Raw genomic sequence first — 26,041 nt, 5'->3', positions numbered from 1 at the left:
GGGAATAGTAAAATGCTAGTAAACTAAATTTGAAACCAAACTAACATCTATACACAAATGTATGCACTTAAAACTGTTACACAGTAACTCACAACAGATTAGGAGTAGTGGTTGCAGTGTCAGCAGCATGTGTCCACACTGATGGAAATGAATGTAGCCAAACTGATCATCATCTAGGGCATCCTCAGTTTTCTTTTCCATTCTTCTGTATATTATTCTTGCCAGCAACTTGGAGGCATGAGCTGTTAAGCTGATGGTGCGGTAAGTCTCGTACTTGTCAGCTCTTTCCGTCTTCGGAGTTGTGTGGATGATGCTTTTCTGAAAGTGAGATGGTATGCCACCAGTCATACATTCTACACACCACTGTGAATAGTCATTTTGTTACCACTTCCTGCAATGATTTTAGAATTCTGGTGGAATGTTATCTATCCCTACTGCTTTATTTGATCTTAAGTCCTTCAAAGCTCTGTTAAATTCTGATTCTAGATCTGGATCCCCTGTCTCTTCTAAATTGACTCTTGTTTCTTTTTCTATCACATCAGACATATCTTCCCCCGATAGAGGCTTTCAATGTATTCTTTCCACCTATCAGCTCTCTCCTCTGCATTTAACAATAGAATTCCTGTTGCACTCTCAATGTTATCACCCTTGCTTTTAATGTCACCAAAGGTTATTTTGACTTTCCTGTGTGCTGAGTCAGTTCTACCAACAATCATTCTTTTTAGATGTCTTCATGTTTTTCCTGCAGCCATTTTGTCTTAGCTTCCCTGCACTTCCTATTTATTTCATTCCTCAGTGTCTTGCATTTCTTTATTCCTGAGTTTCCTGGAACATTTTTTTACTTCCTCCTTTCATTGATCAGTTGAAGTATTTCTTCTGTTACCCGTGGTTTCTTCACTTCTTTGTACCTATGTTTTCCTTCCCAACTTCTGTTATGGCCCTTTTTAGAATGTCCATTCCTTTTCAGCTGTACTGCTTACTGAGCTATTCCTTATTGCTGTATCACAGCCTCAGAGAACTTCAACTGAATCTCATCATTCCTTAGTAATTCTGTATCCCACTTCTTTGTGTACTGATTCTTCCTGACTAATGTCTTAAACTTCAGCCTACTCTTCATCACTACTATATTGTGATCTATGTCTGCTCCTGGGTATGCTTTACAATCCACTGTGATTTTGGAATCTCTGTCTGACGATGATGTAATCTAACTGAAATCTTTCCATATCGCCCGCCCTTTTCCAAGTATACCACCTCCTCTTGTGATTCTTCAACACAGTATTCGCCATTACTAGCTGACACTTGTTACAGAACTCAATTACTCTTTCTCCTCTCTCGTTTCTTTTCCCATATTCTCCTGTAATCTTTCCTTCTGCTCCTTCCCCTACAGCTGCAGTCCAGTCTCTGATGACTATTAGATTTTCATATCCCTTTACATACTGTATTACCCTTTCAATATCGTCATACACTTTCTGTATCTCTTCATCTTCAGCTATTGTTGTCGGTGTTGGTTTGCTGTCAGTTCTGATAATTCTCATGGTACCCTTCCCCTTATCAGCCCCCGCCTGGAGATTCAAATGGGGGACTATTCCAGAATCATTTGCCAATGGAGAGATCATCATGACACTTCTCCAGTTAATGCCACACGTCGTGCGGATACACGTTATGTGTCTTTAATATAGTGGTTTCCATTGCTTTCTGCATCCTCATGCCGTTGATATTGCTGATTCTTTCGCCTTTACGGGCAGTTTCCCACCCCTAGGACAAGAGTGCCCTGAACCTCTGTCCGGTTCTCCACCCTCTTTGACAAGACCGTTGGCAGAATGAGGGTGACTTCTTACGCCAGAAGTCTTTGGCCACTAATGCTGATTATTAACCAAAATTCAAGCGGCAGCGGGATTCTAACCCATGACCAAAGACGTTTTGATTATGAATCAAAGATGCTACCCCTAGACCACGGTGGAAAAGGTATTTCAGGTAAACTGTAGGTATTTTCTGACATTGAATCTGAATCTACAGTCAAGATGTGGGGTTCCCATTTGAAAATATAAAGTTGAGCTCCCAGGGGGACGGGAGGCAGGATGGCCTCTTTTAGCACAGACAGATGTCTCCTTTGAATATATTAACTTTTCGTTTGGAACATTTTTTTCTCACAATGCATATTTTTTTAGATATTTAGTTGTCCCACGTTAAAACAAACACTCAGTGTACACAAAACAGCTAGAATAAAACATCTGTTGATCAAGCTACTTTTTGACAAATATGAAATGATAGAAAAGTTAAGCCCATAAAGAATGTGGCAGAACACAGCAAGAAGAGACATCATAACATAGAAAATACATCCAAAAAGTCTTTGTTACAGAAATCGTTAAAATCAGTTAAAACTTCAAACTTCTTAGTGTATCAGTTTGGCAACCTTTAGGGACATAATGACAGACCTTCAGATGTTGATCTGTGTCCTTTACATTTTTTAAATTGTGGACTAGATGTTTTATTTCTGTCTAGATTCTAATGTTCTTCACAACAAACATCTAAAGACCTACCTATGTGACCTTTTTAAAATTTCAGATAGGTGCCACAGTTACCCTTACATGCTCTACACTTTCACTCCTCCGCCCCCCTCCCCTCCTGCCCTCCCTCCCTTTCTACTCCTACTCCTCCTGCTCCAACTATCTCTTCTTTGACTTTCATTGGCCCGAGTGTTAAGTCTTTATGTTATCCTAATTATTATTTATATTCTGAATCAAATTGCTCCCTTTGATTTATTTTATCACGCTTCCAGCCAGTCAATATCTAGTCACCATTTTCAGGTTTTTTCTTTTTCATAAATTTCGAAAATGCTGCTAGCTCTTTGAAGAAGGACAACATATATGGTGCCCTATGATCAGTCATCATACATTGTGGATTCTCAGTAAATAGACAGTTGCTTCTGCCAAAATGCCAATATGGTGGCCAATCCAAACCGGTGCGGTCCTCGTGTACCCTGTCGACCATATGCCCCTGACAATGAAGGGCTACACAGGTAATGCTAGAGTGTTATCTATGAATGGTGGCCTTTCAATCCAGGTTGACGTTCCAGTGGCTGGGTGGTTCACGTGGGGAGAATGCTCAACTGGAATGCATGATGTCATGGTGAACACTCCACAAATTAAAATAATTAAAACTCACTCGAGCAATGAATGACCGTATAGAACAGGCTGTCTTAGAGACAGGAAGCAGAAAATTTTATGTGGAAACATACAATCCCTCAATCTTCTCTTCTACAGCTTACCATGGAGTGAAAGACATAAGGAGCAGGAGGGTTAAATCAATATGTACTTAGAACTAGGACATATGGTGATATTCCTTCACAAAGTATAAACTGATGTTTCTCATGGAGCAAATAAAAAATAAGTTTGGTGAAATGGCTGTAGTGCTAAAAATGCAGAATTGATTCTTATTGTTTAAAGTAGCAGCTTAAACACTTATCTCTAGCACTTTGAGCCTGTACCAAGTAGTGTGATACCTCTGTCACTATTATTTCACATAGAAGCCTTGATGTGATGTAAGGCTTTATTTATTACACAGATCTAATGTTCCAAACTGACAAAGAACTCGGACCAAACTTGTAATGTCATGACTTTTAATTTTGTGTAGCACATATACAGAGGACCAAAAGAAAATGGAGGTGATACAGAAGCCTTCAAATAAGCATTTGAAGGACACATCTAACTGGAAAAATGTAAAAGACATTATATGTAGCTATGCTTATTTCGTACCACCCACGAGGCAACTTGCTTCTGACGTAGCCAGTGTGCTCGTGTATCATATTACGGTATTTCAGAAGCCGTCTGTGGAATCTGTGGCAGGTCTTCACACGATGATCGCCTCAGTGAACTACCTCCACTGTGTACAAACAGTGTGGGCCATCAGCACCCCTGGTCACAAATTTGCCTGATTTTTAAAAAGAAAAAGGAGATACAGAATTATGAGATATTTGATAATGTGTCATATTTTTAAGCCCAAAAAGTAGGAGTGGATGTAACAACAAATATTTAGAAGTAGTAAATAACGTTTGAAACTTATAAACCATTTGTGGGAGAAGTTGACACCTTTTTGAACAACACATGTACTGTGCCAGTGGAGACCCCTCTGCTGATGCAGCCACCAACGGTGGCCTTTTTATCTTTCTCTGGCATTACTGGAGAGGCCGCACACTGAGGTTATTATTATTATTATTATTATTTGTTTTCTTTTGTTTGTGATGATGCGATGGAATTACAACATTCATTACTGCCACCTGGCTGAACTTCAACATTGATGTTCCACCTGTACACATATGTGTTGCCTTGCAGGAATTGCAGTTAAATGAGATCACATGCCTACAGTCCAAAACTGTCACATTTTAGTAACAATTGAAATAATGTGATTAGTTTTAAAAGGATTTTGCGTGGTGGTGCAATTATCCACTTCTATCAAATGTGTGTTACTGGGTATCACAGTGAAGGTCACAGCCATTAGAATCCATCTGTATATCTTGATAACAATTTGCAGCTTACACCTCCTGCAAGGCAGATATTTATCTTATCAGTAAATGGAAGAACTATTGTTACCCCTCCCCTACATCCTTCTGGATAATTTCAACACCCACAAATGTATGTGGGGACTTAATGCCCTGCTGTCATAATCTTGCATTTATCATGCAATAAAATTTCCACTGTGATTTGTGCAACAGCAATCAGTACCCAATAATTTTATCAATATAATATTCATCACCCACTGACACGTGACCTGGAGTGATTCCTGTTAAAAACCAAGTTGGGAAGGATAGTTGTCTGAACTGTATGTTGTGGTGCCACAAAAAAGGATGTTGACTAGATAGTGAATGAAACAGTGAGTGTGATTATCCACCCAATGCATAGCATTATACACTACTGTTCCTGATCATTTCGACCCAAGTCTGTACCATGGTGGTCTCTATAAACGTTGGAGGCCATAGGAATTACACGAAGTGTGTTACAGCAATGCAGGAGATTTCTCTTCACTAATAATGTAATTTTGTACAAAGAACTGACAGGAAAAAATTGGTGTTATTTTATGGTCAATATCAGTGTTACTTTTTGCACTTTTCGGTGCTATTCATCAGTGTCATTTTCTGGCAAGCTTTTTCTATTATCGGTTATATACTTTTGTCATATTTAACCATTTTTCAATGCTGTGTTGAAAATGGAACTATTCCTAAGATAGGGTGGGCCAAACATGATACAAGTGTAGAGAAAAATCATTTTAACAAAATTTTTGACATGAATAATTATTTAGAAACAAATACCAAAGATAAAAATGAAAATATCCTTTTTTTTTGTGGCACCACAACATACAGTTCAGACAACTATCATTCCCAACAAAATGAAAATAACAGTATGTTGCAGATATTTTATTCATGACATGTTTCGCGCTTTGTCATACGTTCTTGAGCTATGGAGACCACAGAAGAAATAAATAATCGAAATTCACACAGTGGTTGTTCATACGCGCTCACAAAAGTCAGTAGTCGAAAGGCCACTAGTGACGTCGAGACTGCAGAAAGTAGTACGACAGTTGAACATGGAACGTTTCAACATTAAATATGTCACTGAAATCGTTAGATTTACAACACATCTTACAAGGACCCAGAGAAATTTTGTTGGAAAAACGCCGTTTTGTGTTACTTCCTTAAAAACTGCTGAATTCGCATTATTTCCTTAAAAAACCACCAAATTCGTGTTATTTGTCGCTTTATCTTTTAAATGAATTTTTCCTGTCCATTACTATGTCAAAAGCATGTTACATTCAAACAATGGAAGTGGAGTTGTGGGAACAATGTGTAGCTTCAATGAACATGCACACAACTGATATCCATGTGTGGCCAAGTCTGCAACAACGGTCATTCAGCATACCAGTGGACAGCCAGCTTACCAGTGGACATTTTTTCCCTGTTGGAACACTTGGTGCTTTAGACTGAGGAGTACATTATACCAGTATGTTCAACATATCAAAGTTATTGGTGGTATAGTACGTGGACATGCTGAATGCTGAAAATTAGATGGGTAGATCACATAACTAATGAGGAGGTATTGAATAGAATTAGAGAGAAGAGAAATTTGTGGCACAACTTGACTAGCAGAAGGGATCGGTTGGTAGGGCATATTGTAAGGCATCAAGCGATCACTAATTTAGTATTGGAGGGCAGCGTGGAGGGCAAAAATCGTAGAGGGAGACCAAGAGATGAATACCCAAGCAGATTCAGAAGGATGTAGGTTGCAGTAGGTACTGGGAGATGAAGAATCTTGCACAGGACAGAGTAGCATGGAGAGCTGCATCAAACCAGTCTCTGGACTGAAGACGACAACAACAACAACAGTACTGGAAGTGTCAGCTTTAAACGACTTCCACCCAGATTCTACTCTGCTTTGAATTCCAATAAAACATTGTACTCTGTCTTTGGAGATGCAGCAGATAGAGACCTATAACACCCATTGTACATACAGGGAATACATACAGTATACATACAGTATACTATCACAGTGCAAGTATACAATCCCCCCCTTCCTTCACACACACACACACACACACACACACACACAGGCCCAGAAATACACAACTGAATGCTTCACCACTTATTGACTGTTGAAAACTAATTATCCTGATGATGTTTAACAAGATTTGCCTAAAGGGGTCATTTTCTCACCCAGTGGACAGAGATTACTATTGTATTAATATTGAAACCAGGTTAACTTGCTTAAAAAATAAAACATGGGTATGGGTCCAGAATCGTGGGTATAGTTTTTCACCTACAAAAACTGTAAGTCGTGCACTTTTATATTAGGACAACTAATGGCTGGAAGTAGTAGACAACTTTCACTTATTAGGACTGCTTTTCAACTGCAGACTGATATGATTACCTCCCATAAAGCAGTTCAAGACAACCTGTATGTGGAAATTAAACTCAACATGCTTCTTGAGCAGTAGATTGTCATCTTCTAGTAAAATTCTACCAGTCGTAGATTTTTAATGTGATTTTACTGTGGATGTGTTGCTTTCAGGTAAGCAGCACCTGTCTTTGGCCTGCTAGACCCTCTGCACCACAGTGGAGGCCACCATGTGACAGAACATGTCACTGTCCATTCTGTTCAGCTGCTCTCCAAGCCCTTTGCTGTTGCTGTTGCTGGCAGAATCACAATGTCATCAGCAACCTCAAAGTTTTTATTTCTTCTCCCTCAACTTCGATCCCTTCCCCAAACCTTTCTTAGGTGTCCTTTACTAACTGCTCGATGTGTACAGATTGAATAACATTGGGGAGAGGCTACAATCCTGCCTCTCTCCCATCTCAACATTGCTTTCCTTTCGTGCCCTTTGACTCTTACAACTGCCCACTGGTTTCCGTACAAGTTGTATGTAATCTTTCTCTCCCCGTATTTTGCCCCTACTACCTTCAGAATTTCAAGAGTGTGTTCCGGTTAACATTGTCAAAAGATTTCTTTGCCTCGAGGGTTTCAACATTTCTCTGGAACTCAAACCGATCTTCCCCAAGGTCGAGTTCTACCATTTTCCCCATTCTGTAAATAATTCATATCAGTATTTTAGGCTTTTGTATTCGCTTTAGCTTGCTTCATTGGCTGCATTTTATATTTTTTTCCCTCCAGCAATGAAGTTCAGTATCTCCTGTGATATCAAAGGATTTTTCTAGGCCTCGTCTTTTCGTGTGTTTTATGCTCTTGTTCCTTTACTATTTTTGTCTCTCAGAGATATTGATTCATCTTCTACTGTGTCCCAGGCCCCTGTTTCAGTCGATCATTGCCAAATGCTCCCTTTGAATAATGCAACAATGTTTGGTTCTTTCAGTTTAACCAGGTCTTATCTCATTTATTTCCTACCCCCTTTTTGCAAATTCTCTAGTTTCAATCTACTGTTCACAACCAATAAATCATTTTCAGAGTGTGCATCTGCTCTTGGAAATGTCTTACTGTTTAAAGTCTGTTTCTGAAATTTCTTATGATTATGTATCAGTATGAAACTTTCGTATGTCTGTTCCACATATACAATCTTGTTTTATGATTCTTAAACCAAGTGTTAGTGATGATTCAATTATGCTTTGTGCAAGATTATTTCAGGTGCTCCGTATTTCATTCCTTTCCACCAGACCACATTCTCCTACTAATTTTCCCCTTCCTTCTCTTCTTCTTCCTTTTACGGTGTTCCAGTGATCCATTGTAATTAAATTTTCCTCTCCCGTAACTATCTGAATAACTTATTTTGTCTCATCAGAAATTCTTTCAATCTTTTCATCACCTACGGAGCTGGTAGGCATATAAAATTGTATCACTGTTTTGGGGGTATTGGTTTCATGTTTATCTTGGCTCTGATAATGCATTAACAATGCTTTTTATGTAGCTTACCCACATTCTTATTTTCTTACTCATTAATAGACCTAGTCCTGCACTACCCCTACTTCATTTTCTCGTATTTAAATCCACTTCGACCTATCCACTTCCCTTTTTAAACTTTCTAACCCACCTACCCGAATGATGGTTGTAACATTCCTCGCTAAGATCTCTAGAAGGCATTTTGTTTTTCTTAATGGTGACATGCTCCTGACTAGTCCTTGCCTAGAGATCTTAATGTGGGGTCTATTTTACCTCTGAAATATTTTACCCAAGAGGATGCCATCATCATTGAACTGTACCATAGAGTTAAATATCCATCGGAAAAGTGATGGCTGTAGTTTTCCATTGCTTTCAGTCATTTACAGTAGCAGCACAGCAGGGCCATGTTGGCTGATGTTACAAAGTCAAATCAGTCATGTAGACTACATCTACATCTACATCCATACTCCGCAAGCCACCTGACGGTGTGTGGCGGAGGGTACCTTTAGTACCTCTATCGGTTCTCCCTTCTATTCCAGTCTCGTATTGTTCTTGGAAAGAAGGATTGTCGGTATGCCTCTGTGTGGGCTCTAATCTCTCTGATTTTATCCTCATGGTCTCTTCGCGAGATATACATAGGAGGGAGCAATATTCTGCTTGATTCTTCGGTGAAGGTATGTTCTCGAAACTTTGACAAAAGCCCGTACCGAGCTACTGAGCGTCTCTCCTGCAGAGTCTTCCACTGGAGTTTATCTATCATCTCCGTAACGCTTTCGCGATTACTAAATGATCCTGTAACGAAGCGCGCTGCTCTCCGTTGGATCTTCTCTATGTCTTGTATCAACCCTATCTGGTACGGATCCCACACTGCTGAGCAGTATTGAAGCAGTGGGCGAACAAGCGTACTTACCCTACTTCCTTTGTTTTCGGATTGCATTTCCTTAGGATTCTTCCAATGAATCTCAGTCTGGCATCTGCTTTACCGACGATCAACATTATATGATCACTCCATTTTAAATCACTCCTAATGCGTACTCCCAGATAATTTATGGTATTAACTGCTTCCAGTTGCTGACCTGCTATTTTGTAGCTAAATGATAAAGGATCTATCTTTCTGTGTATTCGCAGCACATTACACTTGTCTACATTGAGATTCAATTGCCATTCCCTGCACCATGCGGTAATTCGCTGCAGATCCTCCTGCATTTCAGTACAATTTTCCGTTGTTACAACCTCTCGATACACCACAGCATCATCTGCATAAAGCCTCAGTGAACTTCCGATGTCATCCACCAGGTCATTTATGTATATTGTGAATAGCAACGGTCCTATGACACTCCCCTGCGGCACACCTGAAATCACTCTTACTTCGGAAGACTTCTCTCCATTGAGCATAACATGCTGCGTCCTGTTATCTAGGAACTCCTCAATCCAATCACACAATTGGTTTGATAGTCAATATGCTCTTACTTTGTTCATTAAACGACTGTGGGGAACTGTATCGAACGCCTTGCGGAAGTCAAGAAACACGGCACCTACCTGGGAACCTGTGTCTATGGCCCTCTGAGTCTCGTGGACGAATAGCGCGAGCTGGGTTGCCCTATGACTGCTTGATCAGACTGCTGCTCCTCATTGTGAACCATAAGTTTGTCTGGGCTCTCCACAGGTACTCCTCCATTGTTCTTGTACCTATGGTACTGTTCTCTGTTTTGTTGAGCCATGCAAGCCCCCCACCTCTTTATTGTCTGTAGTTCATGTGGCAGCCCATGTACATATGGTGCTCAAATTTTACATTCCTTGTGTCCGTGAATTTCTTCTGCTAAACTGAATGAGTGAGAATTATCTCAGTAGCATAAAAGCACCTTAAAATTTGTTCTGTGTGAATTTTACTGTTTAAATAAAGTTGTGTCCTGAAAAATAGATGTTTAGTGGTGAACTAAAAACTGGGTTATTTCAATTTTGTTACTTTTATGTTCAGCATTGTTTTCTTGCATTTCCTCCGCTACATCCCATTAAAGGTCAGTGATTACAGTTACAGCACTAAAATTGCGAAACTGAAGTAATAGGCCATAGTTTCTTTTATTTTAATGCTGCAATAGTGGCTTTTTTCCATAAATATTGAAGTAGTGCAACAGTCATCAGATTGCCTTTTCAAGAGACGAATCAACAATGTTTCTCATGTTTTAGGGGTAATATATGGAACAGTAAAAGTACAGTTGTTTCAGGGGTTGTAACTAGGATTTAGTGAGGATTAGCAAAGTGAAATAGGAAGTGAGACTACTGGATAGTCAGCTGTAGGGTAATAACAATATCCTCATTGAAGTGAATTATTATAGTTTGAAATGTTAGGACATACCAGTAAACCACAGAGTTGGATAGCATGTAGTGTGCAGTGACAGAATTAGTTTTTTTTCAGTTTAGAAAAAATAGTAAGAAGTTTGTTTATTCATAGGCCAGGATAGTGCTACAAAATAACTAGAACAATGTATAAATAAACTAAGAAATAAATAAAATAATCGAAGGAGGTAAAAATGTTACTGTAAAAATACCTAAAATATTTGAAATCTGATCCCATGGGAGACTGAATGTGATAACAAGCTACAGAAAAAGAAATCAGAATTTCGTGCATTGGAGGAACAAGTGTGAAGAAAAATGGTTGAAATTTGGCAGCCAGTTTCAACTATTTGTAGCTAAATACACTTCATCAGTCACTAGGGAAGAAGATAGGAAAAGGAGTAGAAGTTGCAGGAAAATGCCTGTTCAATTATTCTGATCCTCAGTAATGTTCACTTTTATTAAAGACATAATTTAATAGCATTAAAGACCATGGACCATGAAACATAAGACATTGAATTTATTCATTCCCAACTGTGATGAACGCAGTCAATTATCTGACATCTGCCTATCTGACTGAGGTGGTTAAATGGTTAAGGTAATTGACTGCTCAAAACCTTATCCCAACTATCCATAGTTATGTATTCTCTGATACGCTAAATTAAGACAAAAGGCAGGACGGTTCCTGTGGAAAGGTCATGGCTAAAATCCTTTGCTGTCTTTTTGCGTGAGCCTATGCTTCATCTCTAATGGCCTCTTAACCAACGTGAAGGGGGCAATTTGGAGCTTGCATTACTCTAATGTTTCACTTACACGTTTAGGTTTTTAAATACACTTCACTGATGTTCATACTGCTGCAGTCGCTTTTCCGTTTTTTGTATCTGAACGAGCTTACATTCTCTTTTGTGGAGGCAAGTACTGTTGGTGCTATACCATGTAAAATGGAGATGTATTATTACTTATTGATTATATTGTATTATTACTTATTGATTATAAATGTATGTTAAAATAAATATTTACTCTTTGTAATCAATTAATTTTTAATAGCGGTATACATTGTGTTTATTTCAGTTTGCATTAAATTTCAGCTGAGTGGCACTTTTTGCTTGGAAAATCTCTTCGTCGATTGAGGAGATTAAATGCATTTAATGAAATTCCGGACAAAAGGGAATTAAAAGCATTAGAAAAAGCTGTTGAAATGTCACAGTGCTCAGGATATTGTACATTTTTGGCACAGACCTATAGAGAGACTGCTTTCAGAGTTTACTCACTAAACAGAAATGATCTTTCTCCCTTTAAGCAAACATTAGACATCATGAATGAGAAAGCAGCTGAATATTACAGGTATTTAATACATTTGATTTGCTATTTATTTTCAATAGGTGCTCCAGAACTGTAATATGTTTTCTGAGTTATATTGGGAGACTTCAGACAGCTGCTAGGTGATTTTCTTTATTGAGCTACTACTTTTGGTCTATGATATCTCCATCAGGTCACAAGGTGATGTTTTGTGGCTTGATGATTATTTTGTTCGACACATCTAGTAGCACAATAGAGAGATTCGCTTAGCCGCTGTCAGGATATTTCCAGACATAACTTTCAATACATTTAGTAGTATTTGTACTTTTCCTAGTGAGTAAGATACTTGAAAGTCTCATGGGCATGTAGTTAAATGGATTATTTGATCTGGATGAATTTTCACTGTCATAATGTGACACCATTATCAGGTTACTACTGCCGACAGACGTCATTTGCCTGATGGTGTGCTATAGGTACTTTCCGCGCCTCCTTGCTGCTGCACTTGAGCTGATATCTCCTGGACCAAGTGTTGAGTGGGTGATGCTCTGGTCAGGATGGATCGCTTCCAGGAATCAAGTGGTGAACCTCACACCGCCTTCATCAAGCCCAGTGTTTTGTGCTTGGTGTGTTTGGAGCAGCTTCAGTGCCAGGAAACCCATTTGGAAGCTAGTAATAGAAATGCTCTAAATGCAGCAAAGGCAGAATAATGAGCAGACAAAGGTGAAGCTCAGACAAGAGGTCGAAGGGAATAAGCCACTGCAACCAACACATTGCACGGGCTAGGAGTGGGGAGAGCGAGGAAGCAGATATGTGTACCACACTCTCTAGCTCACGATGTCAGTTGTCAGGAGTAGATTGATGATTGTGGCACATTATGCTGTGGAAAAGTTGTTCAGAAGTGGCCAATCCGTCTAACCGCATGCATGAGAGATTTTCGAGCATTTGCATTATTGATTGTATTGTTTTTCTACAAGAGGGAGAGATTATATTCCATATTCTTAAGAATAAGCTTTGAAAATTTGAACTTTATTTTCCCTAATGTAATGGTATTTGAAAGATATGCAGTTTTTGTGATTTTAAAAATTAAAGAATTCTGATTATTGTCTTAGGGTTTTTTTTTTTTTTTTTTTTTTTTTTTTTTTTTTTTTTTTTTTTTTTTCCACTCAGTTTATTTATTTATTCGAATAACCCTTTTGGAGGGTACAATAAATCAGCTTTGATTTTTTTTGTTGTGCTTTATTTTCATTGCTCCCAGGCTTCCTTCATCCTTCGTGTCTTTTGTTTTCATCTTGGGTCCACTTCCCACCATTTGCAAACTTCTTTCTGTCCTGAAATGTTGCCTTCTGTCTTGCTTCTCTAAATACTGTTAAGTGTTTAGTAAGTTGAAATATCTGCCTAGTTAGTCTGTTATTATCTATTCGTTTTATGAACTGATGGAACTGCAGTCTTCTTTTCCTCATTACATCTGTTAGCTTTTCCATTTCCAAATACAACTCATCTGTTTGATCTACTATTACTTTAAGATTCCATATTTTACTTGGAATTCTTCTTTCAACTTTTTCCAGTTTTTCAAGATTCCCAATTCGTGTGAGTTTTAAGTTTTTTTGGTGCTCACAGTGTTTCAGGCATTGCAACTGTTTGATAGTGTCTTAGTTTTATATGTTCCATGACAAAGGTATTATGAAACTTTGTGGCAGATTAAAACTGTGTGCCATACTGGCAAGGAAACCCTCGAGTTTGAGGCCGAGGCTGCATGTTCAGTTTTTAGTAAGGCTCATTTGAAAGTGTTGTGTTAACAATTATGATAGAAAACATATTATCTGCTAATGACTCATTATGTGCAACAGGAGGGGACATCACATTTTGGACATCGTTGACATTCAAGAAATGTTCAAAACAAACTATTAACTTGCACCATGAAAACCAAATGAAAATGGCGCACCACAGTAACAAAAAAGGTTCGCACCATCGAGATCAAAGGGAACACCTTGAGAGTTGCAAACTGTGCTGGGTGTTCAGCTACATATCCACTCACAAAGAATGCATATAGAATTGTATTGGCGTAACAGGGTGATGAGAACTGATGGAATGTGATGGCTTGCAACCGAATGTGAAACAATGTTTCATGGAGCTTATCGTGAAATTGACTACCCTGTAAGGCATAGCTGCAGGTAGTGCGATAATATGTTTTACAGGCATGGAAAAAGCAGACATCCATAGGCTGGATTTGTTCAGTGGTTCCAGATGGTATGAACTGCAGTGTCACACTTGGAGGGATGGTGTGCTGTAAAGGAGTACAGTTTTTGTTTGTAGACCAGGTATCAAACAAAAGAAAGTTATTTTGACCAACTATACGCTAAAAGAAGTGCTCATACCATAGTTATAGTTCTCTTACACCCATTTTCCTGACTTGCTTGCTGTGATGTAAATATTCCTCACTGTCCTTGCAAGATCACACACACTAGAAAGAATCGTAGGGGGCAGAGCATCTCCAACTTGTCATAGCACAATAAATTACATTCCATCCAATTCACCATCCTTAGTTGGTCTTGTTACAACTCTCTTGGTACCTCTAATTTCCAGGATTCTTTTCATATGCATTTCCTCTTAAAATCCCGATTGGTTGGAGTTGAAAACAAATTTATTGAATAGTGAGATAAGTTTGTTTAATCTCATCAACAAAGTTTTGGACCGATTCTGAAGAATGCTGTGCACCATCGAGTTGAGTAAATGTTTGAAATTTCGTTATCTTATGTCTTTAAATTATGTTGCAGTGTTTAAAGTTTCATAACCATTCTCTGCTTCCCTTTCAATAATTCTAGCTGTGTCGTACACAGTTGATGTGTGTAATGTAGTAGGACACTGCATCCTTGAAATATGTAAACACCAGTTTTTGCAACAAGTGCACCTTGTCCTCACTTGAATATCTGTCGTTTTTATTATGCACTACATGATCATATTGCTGAATCTTTTTCGAAATCTGTTCACAATTCACACACACACACACACACACACACACACACACACACTACACTGTGAATGATCTTCCATGTACATCATATGTTAAGCATATATTGTCATCGTTGTTGTGCTCCTCATGTGCATTGTCCACCCGGTTAAGTGGATACAACACTACAAATTCCACTAACTCATCTTGCCAAAATGCTAATATTTCCTCTGCTACTTCTTTATCACTCTGAGAAATTCCTTGGGTTCCTTTCTGACAAAATACCAACTTTGACAACTGTTGTTATAGCTATACTGCAGTGTTTGCTTTGTTTATTGTTGCCATAGCTCTGCTTTGTGTCAACACCCCTAGCACAGTTGTGAGTTACTTGTCAGTTAAGCAGCTCAGCTACACTCTGTAACCTCATGCAGTGCTCACAGTTGGGATACTTCCAGTCCTGTCCCTTTTTTCTATTAGCAGCCAATATTGCTGTTGCATGGTAGACAATATGTAGGGTATTGAATGCCATAAACATCATTGACCTTTCGCAACCTCACACTCGAGGGGTTCCTTGTTAGTCCTGCATATTCCTTTCACCTTTCAGCCTTTCCTTTCTTCGCTTAGTACTTGCCTGCCATCTGAACTGTTCATATACATAAAGCTGCTTACTTTTTTGAGAGATGTTTTTTTAATTTTTGTATAGATGGCATTTATTGCCTCTATAGTCAAGCATAATTCTACAGCTTTACATTTCTTTTCTAACCATTCCTACTTCACACATTCTGTCACCTAGCACAGTGTATCAGTCTTATTTTTTAGTTGTCTGTATTCCCTTTTGTCTCTTTCATTTACTGTGTTTTATATTTCCTCCTTTCATCAATGAAATTCAATAAATTGCTTTTTATCAAGGGACTCTGCTTCTGTGTACGTATAATCCTCTTTGCTGCTTTCACTATTTCATCTCTCAAAGCTACCCATTCTTCTCTTATATATTCCTTTCCCCTTTTTGAGTCAATTATAGCCTATTCTCCCATTGAAACACTTACTGGTCTATGGTTCTTTCAGTTTATTCAGGCTCCACTTCCTAAATTTCCTATTTTATATCTTTCTGCAATTTCTTAGGTTATAACCTGCAGTTCCTAACCAACAAAATACCGTCAAAGTTCACTTCTGTCTCTGTAAATATTCTGCAATTTAACAACTGATTTGGAAATTTCTTTTGTACCATTATGTAATGTATCTGATATCTTCTGGTGTCTTCATGTGTCTTCCACATATATGCCCTTGTTTCATGATTCTTAAACTTAAGTGTTGGCAATGATTAAATGTTGCTCTGTGCAAAACTGTACCAGATGGAGTCTCCTTTTATTCCTTTTCCCTGGTTCTTGTTCTCTTGCTGTTCCTCCTTCTCTTGCTTTTGCTACTATCGAATTTCAGTCCCACATCACAGTTAAATTTTAATTTTGCTTAATGATATGAATAATTTCTATTATCTCATGATATATACTTTCAATCTCTTAATCATATGCGAAGATAGTAGGTATATAAACTTTGTACTATAATGTTACTTGTATATTATTCAAATGGATAAGCTTAAATACCATGCAGTGTCATAAAATTAAAAAAAAAAAATCAGATTATTGCTGATGGAAAGTCATTCTAATTTGGAAAGATTTATAAGAAGTTTGCTTCTTCATTTCCAAAAGTTAGAGAATGAGTGCTGTGCCGCTTTTCATGGTGGTCGATTTAAAGGATGTTCCAAAACTACAGTAACAGATAAAAAATTCAGTTACATGCACAATGTCCTACTGATGATTGGCAAGTAAATTTTATGTGAAATAGCTCTGATGCTTGTACATATTAGAAACAAGGGTATCGTAAATTATGCATTAAGAACTAAAAAAAAGCTTTGTTCTATGTAAGTGTGGCAAAAGCAGTTTCTAGATAATGATCTGATGATTTAAGCAATAATCTAATTGAATTTGTATGCCGAGTTGTCATTATGTATGAGACATGGGTCCAACATTTTGCACCAGAAACAAAATATCAATCGAGGGGAGTGAGTGGAAGCTGTTACGGCCTTTGCAGAAAACATAGCTTGTTGGCCAGAAAACTGTTTTCTGAGATACAAAAGAAAATTTTGGTATCAATTACTGAGCAAAGGGTCAAATTGTAATTGGTAACTGATAAACATTACACATTTGTTCAATTCAACTGGATGAAGAATACTTGAGAAGTGACCTGGAATGGAAAAGAAAAAGAACTTCTTTTTATTAGAAGGAAGTATTGACCACATGGGCTGGTTTGAAAAAACTGAGAGATCTAAGCAGAAATTATCGGAACATCCACCCTATTCACAGATATAGCAGTCTCTGACTTTCATAGATATATGTGATTGTAAAACATTTCATGTCCAGTGGGGATGCTGTGACAACTGCAGAAGGACCTGTCAGCAGAGACATTTTCATATTGGTGCCAGATTTTTTCTATGGTTCATGCCTATAATCTTTGATACGTGACCACTGTCTTCACTGGTGTTCTCTCATCCACCACTACCACAGAATTATCGACCTAGTGCCTCAGCAAATAAAAAAACATATTCTTTTTGTCTGTATGGCTTCTGTACTTTCACTGTCTTGACTTTGATATGCATTTACGTCCTACATAAGCTGAAGGAGTTGAAGCTGGTACCAACACTCCAAATGCTGTCTGCAGTAGGCTCTTTGGAACATGCTGAATAGCGATTTGCTATCTGAAATCATATTTTCAGGTGCAATGTGGTCTTCAGATGCTGAATATGATGAAAAAGCATCTTGGTGTGACATTGTGCACTGTGCTATTTGCATTCTTTTTTCCATGTGTGGATCGCAGAAGTTTCTATGTGGCGTTTCCCATGTTTCTGGTGGTTTCTGTTCCTCTTTGACAGCTTAACCTTGTCACTCAGTGTTTTAATACTGCTACTGTTTTTTATTGTTATTATTATTATTATTATTATTTATTTTATGGCCTTCATTGGACCACTCTAGTCAAAAATACGAAGTTGTAAACAAGTTGTTACACAGGGATACAATTTGGTTCAACAATAACTTAATATGATATTTAGGTAATACAATTATTATAGTCTATTCTTATATGAAAGGTGTTTTGATCTTCTGTCTGCCCAATATTTCTTCATTCTTTCAGATATTTTCTTTCTTTCTTCATCTGAGACCACTCTCCCTGTACTCCATTTATTGATTTCATTTGTAGTCTGGTTTGTGGGTCTTGCAGTATTCTGGTTTCCTCTGTCTTGTTTTTTAGGTCATCTACTGTAATTTGAAGTTCTTTTATATCTTCCTTAATTTCTGTGATCCATTTAATGTCGCTCTTGCTATTCCACAATTTTTGTATTATTTTGTTACTAATTCTGTTTTCTGGAGTTCTCATCAGATGTCCAAAGAATGAGATGCGTTTCTTCATGATTGTGCTCATGACTGGTTCTATTTTCTTATATACGGTTTCATTTGATGCTATTCTCCAATGTCCATTTATTTTTTACTGTTAATTTATACATGTCCTAATTATTATTCTTTCTACTTTTAGTATTCTGTCAATTTCTGCTGTATTAGTTGTTTTGAAGATAGTTTCAGCTGCATATGTTATTTCTGGTTGTGTAACTGTTTTATAGTATTTTAATTTTGCATCTATAGATAGACTTTTTTTGTTGTAAGTAGTTTTGGTAATGTAATTTGCGTAGTTTAGTTTTTATATTCTATTCTGCCATTATGGCTTCTCATTTAGATTGTATGTTATTATTTCTCCTAAATATTTAAATTTATCAACAATTTTGATTTCCTGTTCTCCTATTGTAATTTTGTTTGCAAGTGGTGGATCAGTTAGCATAATCTCTGTTTTTTCAAATAATATTCTAAGGCCTACTTTCTCTGCTATTTCTTGTAGTGATTTCACTTGTTGCCTGGCTTCTTGAACGGTGTTGGCTAGGAGAGCAAGATCATCAGTGAATCCCAAGCAGTTTAAGCTAATATCTTCTTTTGCACTTCCAATTCTTATTATGTATGGATTGTCCTTGTACCATTCTCTCATTATGTATTCCAGTGCACAGTTGAACAGTAATGGTGATAGGCAGTCACCTTGTCTTAAGCCTGTTTTTATGAGGAATGGTTCCGAAATTTCTCCTCTAAACTTCACTTTTGATTTGATGTTGGTTAGAGTGAGTTGTATTATTTTAATTAGTTTTGGATGTAGTCCTAGATTTCTTAAAAATTTTAATACTGAAGGTCTGTGGAAACAGTCATATGCCTTCTTAAAATCTACAAATGTTATTGCCAGAGGTTTGTCCCGTTTCTTGTAGTATGCCATAATCAATTTTAAACTAATTATCTGTTCTGCACAGCTTCTCCATGGCCTGAAACCTCCCTGATATTCCCCTAACTCCTGTTCTAATTGCTCCTTGATTCTTTCATATAGGATCTTGGATAGAATTTTGTATGTGCAATCTAGGAGAGAGATTCCTCTGTAGTTGTCTGGGTTGCTCTCCCTTTTTGTGTAGTGGGTGGATGATAGCTGTGGTCCAATGTTCGGGAAATCGTTCTGTAACCCAAATTTTTGTTAGAGCTATGTGTAAGGAGGTCTTGACTGTGTCACTTGCATATTTCCACATTTCAACAAAAACCTGATCTTCTCCACATGCCTTATAATTTTTTTGTTCTTTAAGAATTTTTTCTACTTCTTGGAGAGTTGGAGGGTCTAGTTTGTTAGGTTTGGTTTTTATTGGGGTATTTATGTTGATTTGTAAGGGTTCTTTGGGTTCCTCGCAATTCAGAAGTTTGTTTTAATGCTTTTGCCATGATTTCTGCATTTTCCTTGTTACTGTGTGTCATTCTTCCATCTTCATCTTTCAGTATTAGTGTAGGGGCCTCATATTGTTGTATTTGTTTCCCAAAGATTTTATAGTAGTTCCTGGAGTTGGTTTTATGATAATTACCTTCTATAGAGTTTATAATATCTTTATGAAAACCTCTCTTGATTCTTCTGATATTGTGTGTGAAATTTTTTCTTTCATTTTTTAGGTTGATGGCATTTTCTTCAGTTTTATGTGTTTGAAACTTTAACCATGCTTGGTGTCTATCTTCATGGAATTTGTCACATTCTGATGTCCACCATGCATGTTTCCTTTGTGGGTTCAAGGGAGCTAGATTCTCTGCTTCTTTCTTAAGATTAGGCACTAGTTGTTCTATATCATCTGTTAATTTGATGGTTTGTGTTATTTTTTGGTACTTATTATTTTTAATTAGCTGATGTGGGTCAAACCTCCTTTTTATTTTATTAGTTTTTCCAGTCCTCTTCTTTAACGGAGTGAATTTGATTTTAATTTTAACCATATAATGGTCTGAGCCTGTGTCTACTCCTCTCAGTACTTTAACATTGTGGATCTCCTTACGAAAATTTTTGTCCATACAGACATGGTCTAGCTGCCACTCGCCCTTCCTCCAGTCTGGATGTTTCCATGTTTTAAGTTTACTTGGCTTCCTCTTAAAGTATGTTGATTTAGATATGAGGTTGTGTTCTCTGCAGAGTTCTACAAGTCTTTGACCGTTTTTGTTCGTAAATTTATGTGGACACCATTTTCCAATTATATCTTTATATTTCCTTTGTTTTCCCAACTGAGCATTGAAATCTCCCAATAAGATTTTTACATTCTTTTTATTTACTCTCTTCACAGTTTGTTCTAGAAGGTTCCAAAATTTATCTACCACTTCCTTTGTTTTTGTTAGACAATTTTTTTCATTTGTTGGGGCATGAGCATTTATTATTGTATAGGTCCCCCCCATGAACCATGGACCTTGCCGTTGGTGGGGAGGCTTGCGTGCCTCAGTGATACAGATAGCTGTACTGTAGGTACAATCACAACGGAGGGGTATCTGTTGAGAGGCCAGACAAACGTGTGGTTCCTGAAGAGAGGCAGCAGCCTTTTCAGTAGTTGCAAGGGCAACAGTCTGGATGATTCACTGATCTGGCCTTGTAACAATAACCAAAACGGCCTTGCTGTGCTGGTACTGCGAACGGCTGAAAGCAAGGGGAAACTACAGCCGTAATTTTCCCCGAGGGCATGCAGCTTTACTGTATGATTAAATGATGATGGCGTCCTCTTGGGTAAAATATTCCGGAGGTAAAATAGTCCCCCATTCGGATCTCTGGGCGGGGACTACTCAAGAGGATGTCGTTATCAGGAGAAAGAAAACTGGCGTTCTACGGATCGGAGCGTGGAATGTCAGATCCCTTAATCGGGCAGGTAGGTTAGAAAATTTAAAAAGGGAAATGGATAGGTTAATGTTAGATACAGTGGGAATTAGTGAAGTATGGTGGCAGGAGGAACAAGACTTTTGCTCAGGTGAATACCGGGTTATAAATACAAAATCAAATAGGGGTAATGCAGGAGTAGGTTTAATAATGAATAGGAAAATAGGAATGCGGGTAAGCTACTACAAACAGCATAGTGAACGCATTATTGTGGCCAAGATAGAAACGAAGCCCACACCTACTACAGTAGTACAAGTTTATATGCCAACTAGCTCTGCAGATGATGAAGAAATTGAAGAAATGTATGACGAAATAAAATAAATTATTCAGATAGTGAAGGGAGACGAAAATTTAATAGTCATGGGTGATTGGAATTCGAGTGTAGGAAAAGGGAGAGAAGGTAACGTAGTAGGTGAATATGGATTGGGGCTAAGAAATGAAAGAGGAAGCCGCCTAGTAGAATTTTGCACAGAGCACAACTTAATCATAGCTAACACTTGGTTTAAGAATCATGATAGAAGGTTGTATACATGGTAGAACCCTGGAGATACTAAAAGGTATCAGATAGATTATATAATGGTAAGGCAGAGATTTAGGAACCAGGTTTTAAATTGTAAGACATTTCGAGGGGCAGATGTGGACTCTGACCACAATCTATTGGTTATGACCTGTAGATTAAAACTGAAGAAACTGCAAAAAGGTGGGAATTTAAGGAGATGGGACCTGGATAAACTGAAAGAACCAGAGGTTGTACAGAGTTTCAGGGAGAGCATAAGGGAACAATTGACAGGAATGGGGGAAAGAAATACAGTAGAAGAAGAATGGGTAGCTTTGAGGGATGAAGTAGTGAAGGCAGCAGAGGATCAAGTAGGTAAAAAGACGAGGGCTAGTAGAAATCCTTGGGTAACAGAAGAAATATTGAATTTAATTGATGAAAGGAGAAAATATAAAAACACAGTAAATGAAGCAGGCAAAAGGGAATACAAACGTCTCAAAAATGAGATCGACAGGAAGTGCAAAATGTCTAAGCAGGGATGGCTAGAGGACAAATGTAAGGATGTAGAGGCTTATCTCACTAGGGGTAAGATAGATACTGCCTACAGGAAAATTAAAGAGACCTTTGGAGATAAGAGAACCACTTGTATGAACATCAAGAGCTCAGATGGAAACCCAGTTCTAAGCAAAGACGGGAAAGCAGAAAGGTGGAAGGAGTATATAGAGGGTCTATACAAGGGCGATGTACTTGAGGACAATATTATGTAAATGGAAGAGGATGTAGATGAAGATGAAATGGGAGACACGATACTGCGTGAAGAGTTTGACAGAGCACTGAAAGACCTGAGTCGAAACAAGGCCCCCGGAGTAGACAACATTCCATTGGAACTACTGACAGCCTTGGGAGAGCCAGTCCTGACAAAACTCTACTATCTGGTGAGCAAGATGTATGAAACAGGCGAAATACCCTCAGACTTCAAGAAGAATATAATAATTCCAATCCCAAAGAAAGCAGGTGGTGACAGATGTGAAAATTACCGAGCAATCAGTTTAATAAGCCACAGCTGCAAAATACTAACATGAATTCTTTACAGACGAATGGAAAAACTAGTAGAAGCCGACCTCGGGGAAGATCAGTTTGGATTCCGTAGAAATACTGGAACACGTGAGGCAATACTGACCTTACGACATATCTTAGAAGAAAGATTAAGGAAAGGCAAACCTACATTTCTAGCATTTGTAGAATTAGAGAAAGCTTTTGACAATGTTGACTGGAATACTCTCTTTCAAATTCTAAAGGTGGCCGGAGTAAAATACAGGGAGCGAAAGGCTATTTACAATTTGTACAGAAACCAGATGGCAGTTATAAGAGTCGAAGGACATGAAAGGGAAGCAGTGGTTGGGAAGGGAGTGAGACAGGGTTGTAGCCTCTCCCCGATGTTATTCAATCTGTATGTTGAGCAAGCAGTAAAGGAAACAAAAGAAAAATTCGGAGTAGGTATTAAAATACATGGAGAAGAAATAAAAACTTTGAGGTTCGCCGATGACATTGTAATTCTGTCAGAGACAGCAAAGGACTTGGAAGAGCAGTTGAACGGAATGGATGGTGTCTTGAAGGAAGTATATAAGGTGAACATCAACAAAAGCAAAACGAGGATAATGGAATGTAGTCGAATTAAGTCGGGTGATGTTGAGGGTATTAGATTAGGAAATGAGACACTTAAAGTAGTAAAGGAGTTTTGCTATTTGGGGAGCAAAATAACTGATGATGGTCGAAGTAGAGAGGATATAAAATGTAGACTGGCAATGGCAAGGAAAGCGTTTCTGAAGAAGAGAAATTTGTTAACATCGAGTATAAATTTAAGTGTCAGGAAGTCATTTCTGAAAGTATTTGTATGGAGTGTAGCCATGTATGGAAGTGAAACATGGACGGTAAATAGTTTGGACAAGAAGAGAATAGAAGCTTTCGAAATGTGGTGCTACAGAAGAATGCTGAAGATTAGATGGGTAGCTCACATAACTAATGAGGAAGTATTGAATAGGATTGGGAAGACGAGAAGTTTGTGGCACAACTTGACCAGAAGAAGGGATCGGTTGGTAGGACATGTTCTGAGGCATCAAGGGATCACCAATTTAGTATTGGAGGGCAGCGTGGAGGGTAAAAATCGTAGAGGGAGACCAAGAGATGAATACACTAAGCAGATTCAGAAGGATGTAGGTTGCAGTAGGTACTGGGAGATGAAGAAGCTTGCACAGGATAGAGTAGCATGGAGAGCTGCATCAAACCAGTCTCAGGACTGAAGACCACAACAACAATAACAGGTTTTATTCATTGTTTTAAAGCTTAAGAGTCACAATTCTTGGTGGTACTGCTTGGAAATCCGTTACTGAATCTATTATTTTTATGTTTACTAAAAACCCTTTTCCAAACTGGGGACATTGTTTCATTGCCCTCGGTCCTGGTTTCCCATTATAAATTCTGTATCGTTGTGATTCGAATGGGTCCTCTATTGTGTTTCTCATTTCTTGGATCCCTGTTATTAAAATTTTTTGTTTATTTAGTTTATCTGTGAGCTCCTTGAGTTTTCCAGTCTGAAGTAGTGAGTTTATGTTGTGTGTTGCTATATAATTTATTTGCTTCTGTTTAATCTTCTTTGTGTTTTAGTGTGCATTTGGATGGTTGCAAATGCTCCGATTCTTTGCTGTCTTCTAGTTGATTACCCACCGAATCCGATGTAGCCTTTTCATGCCTTTTTGAGCAGGACGGTGGAATTTTTTTCTAAAAGACCTTTCCATGTTTGACTTTCGAAGGTTGTCAATCTTAGTTGGAGCAAGCTCCGATTTAAAACTACAGTTGTTAACTGCAGAGGGTGTGTTTGGTCCACGAGAACTATTTTATTTCACTCAAGTCCGCCAGTAAACCGGTGAGGACTTCCCTATCTGCCACCTGGGACACGCCACGTAGGAGTACCACCTCTCCTCCTACCATGACAGCATAGTAGGTTCGTGGCTACTGGGTTTTATTACATTATTATCATATTTTCATTTCAAGCAAGTACTTTCATTGCTACTGAGAGTGTAGTTTTGTCATTGTTATGCATTCTGTGACCTCTCAGGTGCTTTTTTTCTTCATAATTTACTTGCATGAACTTGGTTTGTAATTGCAAATCATGTTTTCACAGGAATTTTTTAAATTGAGTCTTAGTCATAAAAAAAATTTGTTGGAGACACACATACAAAGAGTTGATTTGCTAAAAATGAACAAAAAAGGATTTGAATCAGTTTCCAAATATTTCAACAATAGCCAACAAATCATTACAGTGTTTCTTCTTTCATCTAACAGAATACTCACCATGCACTATACCTTTCACATTGTTAGATAATCAGACACAATCCAATACAAAGTGAATTTCTTTAAATTTAAACTCTTGCATTATCATGCACACACTCAGTGGCCTTCCCATATTCGATATACTGGTTTTCACCCAATCACTGAAGACAAACAGTGCTGGGACTGGTTAGTACTCAAATGGGTGACCGCCTGGTAACACAGGGTGCTGTCAGTTCAAGGACACACGTCACCGAAGTGGTACCTGCTTGAAAGACTTGCACCAGGCCATCAAATTGTACAGGACTATTATCAACATTATACTAAATATTATCGTTCGAAAGTTCTCGTCATTGGTTTGGGTCGGTGTCAGACGTCAGACACTTTGTTACTCTTAAAACATCTTCGGGCCTTTTTCACGAAACTCAAAAATACACTTTATGGACATCCCCGTACTTTTGTGAGTTTGTTGGACCCTACGACAAATTATGGTGGCACAGAGTCTTGCCATGAGACATGAGAACTAAACACAGTTTTGCTTCAGGAACAATCTACACACCCCAAAAATGTGGAGGTAACAGAGCTGTGTCACCTACATTGTGTGACATTACCCATCACTCGACTTCTTGTAATTGACTGAGAAAATCAGTCCCAATTATTAATTGTGCACAACTTGTACATGTGAATTTTTGTCAAACACTGTAGATATGAAAGGCTAAGAATGGTGACTAGCACAAGGATTACATTGCACTTGACCCTTCATTTTCATATAAACTACACACACACACACACACACACACACACACACACACACACACACGTGCACGCGCGCTCATTTTCAAGTGTACCTGCATTGTTGTGGTGGTTCAGTGGAACATACTACTGTCTCCAACCACAAATGGGGCAATGTGGCTTGCATACACTCTCCAGCCTGTCAACATGCCTGTCAACATGTCTTGA

General features: G+C 38.2%; 1 protein-coding gene across 2 annotated transcripts in view; it reads left to right on the top strand.

The window, feature by feature from the left end:
• The window catches only part of LOC126176925 (uncharacterized), an 87,398-nt gene that overhangs the window by 50,146 nt on the left and 11,211 nt on the right, over positions 1 to 26,041 (top strand). For both annotated transcript variants that reach the window (XM_049924111.1, XM_049924112.1), the window contains exon 5: positions 11,801 to 12,056. In XM_049924111.1, the coding sequence (XP_049780068.1) occupies positions 11,801 to 12,056 (256 nt within the window). The remainder of the gene's footprint in view (positions 1 to 11,800; positions 12,057 to 26,041) is intronic.

This window comes from Schistocerca cancellata, chromosome 3, assembly GCF_023864275.1.
Source record: "Schistocerca cancellata isolate TAMUIC-IGC-003103 chromosome 3, iqSchCanc2.1, whole genome shotgun sequence".
NCBI classification, from domain to species: Eukaryota; Metazoa; Arthropoda; class Insecta; order Orthoptera; family Acrididae; genus Schistocerca; species Schistocerca cancellata.
This window is presented reverse-complemented; position numbering and strand designations above follow the sequence as displayed.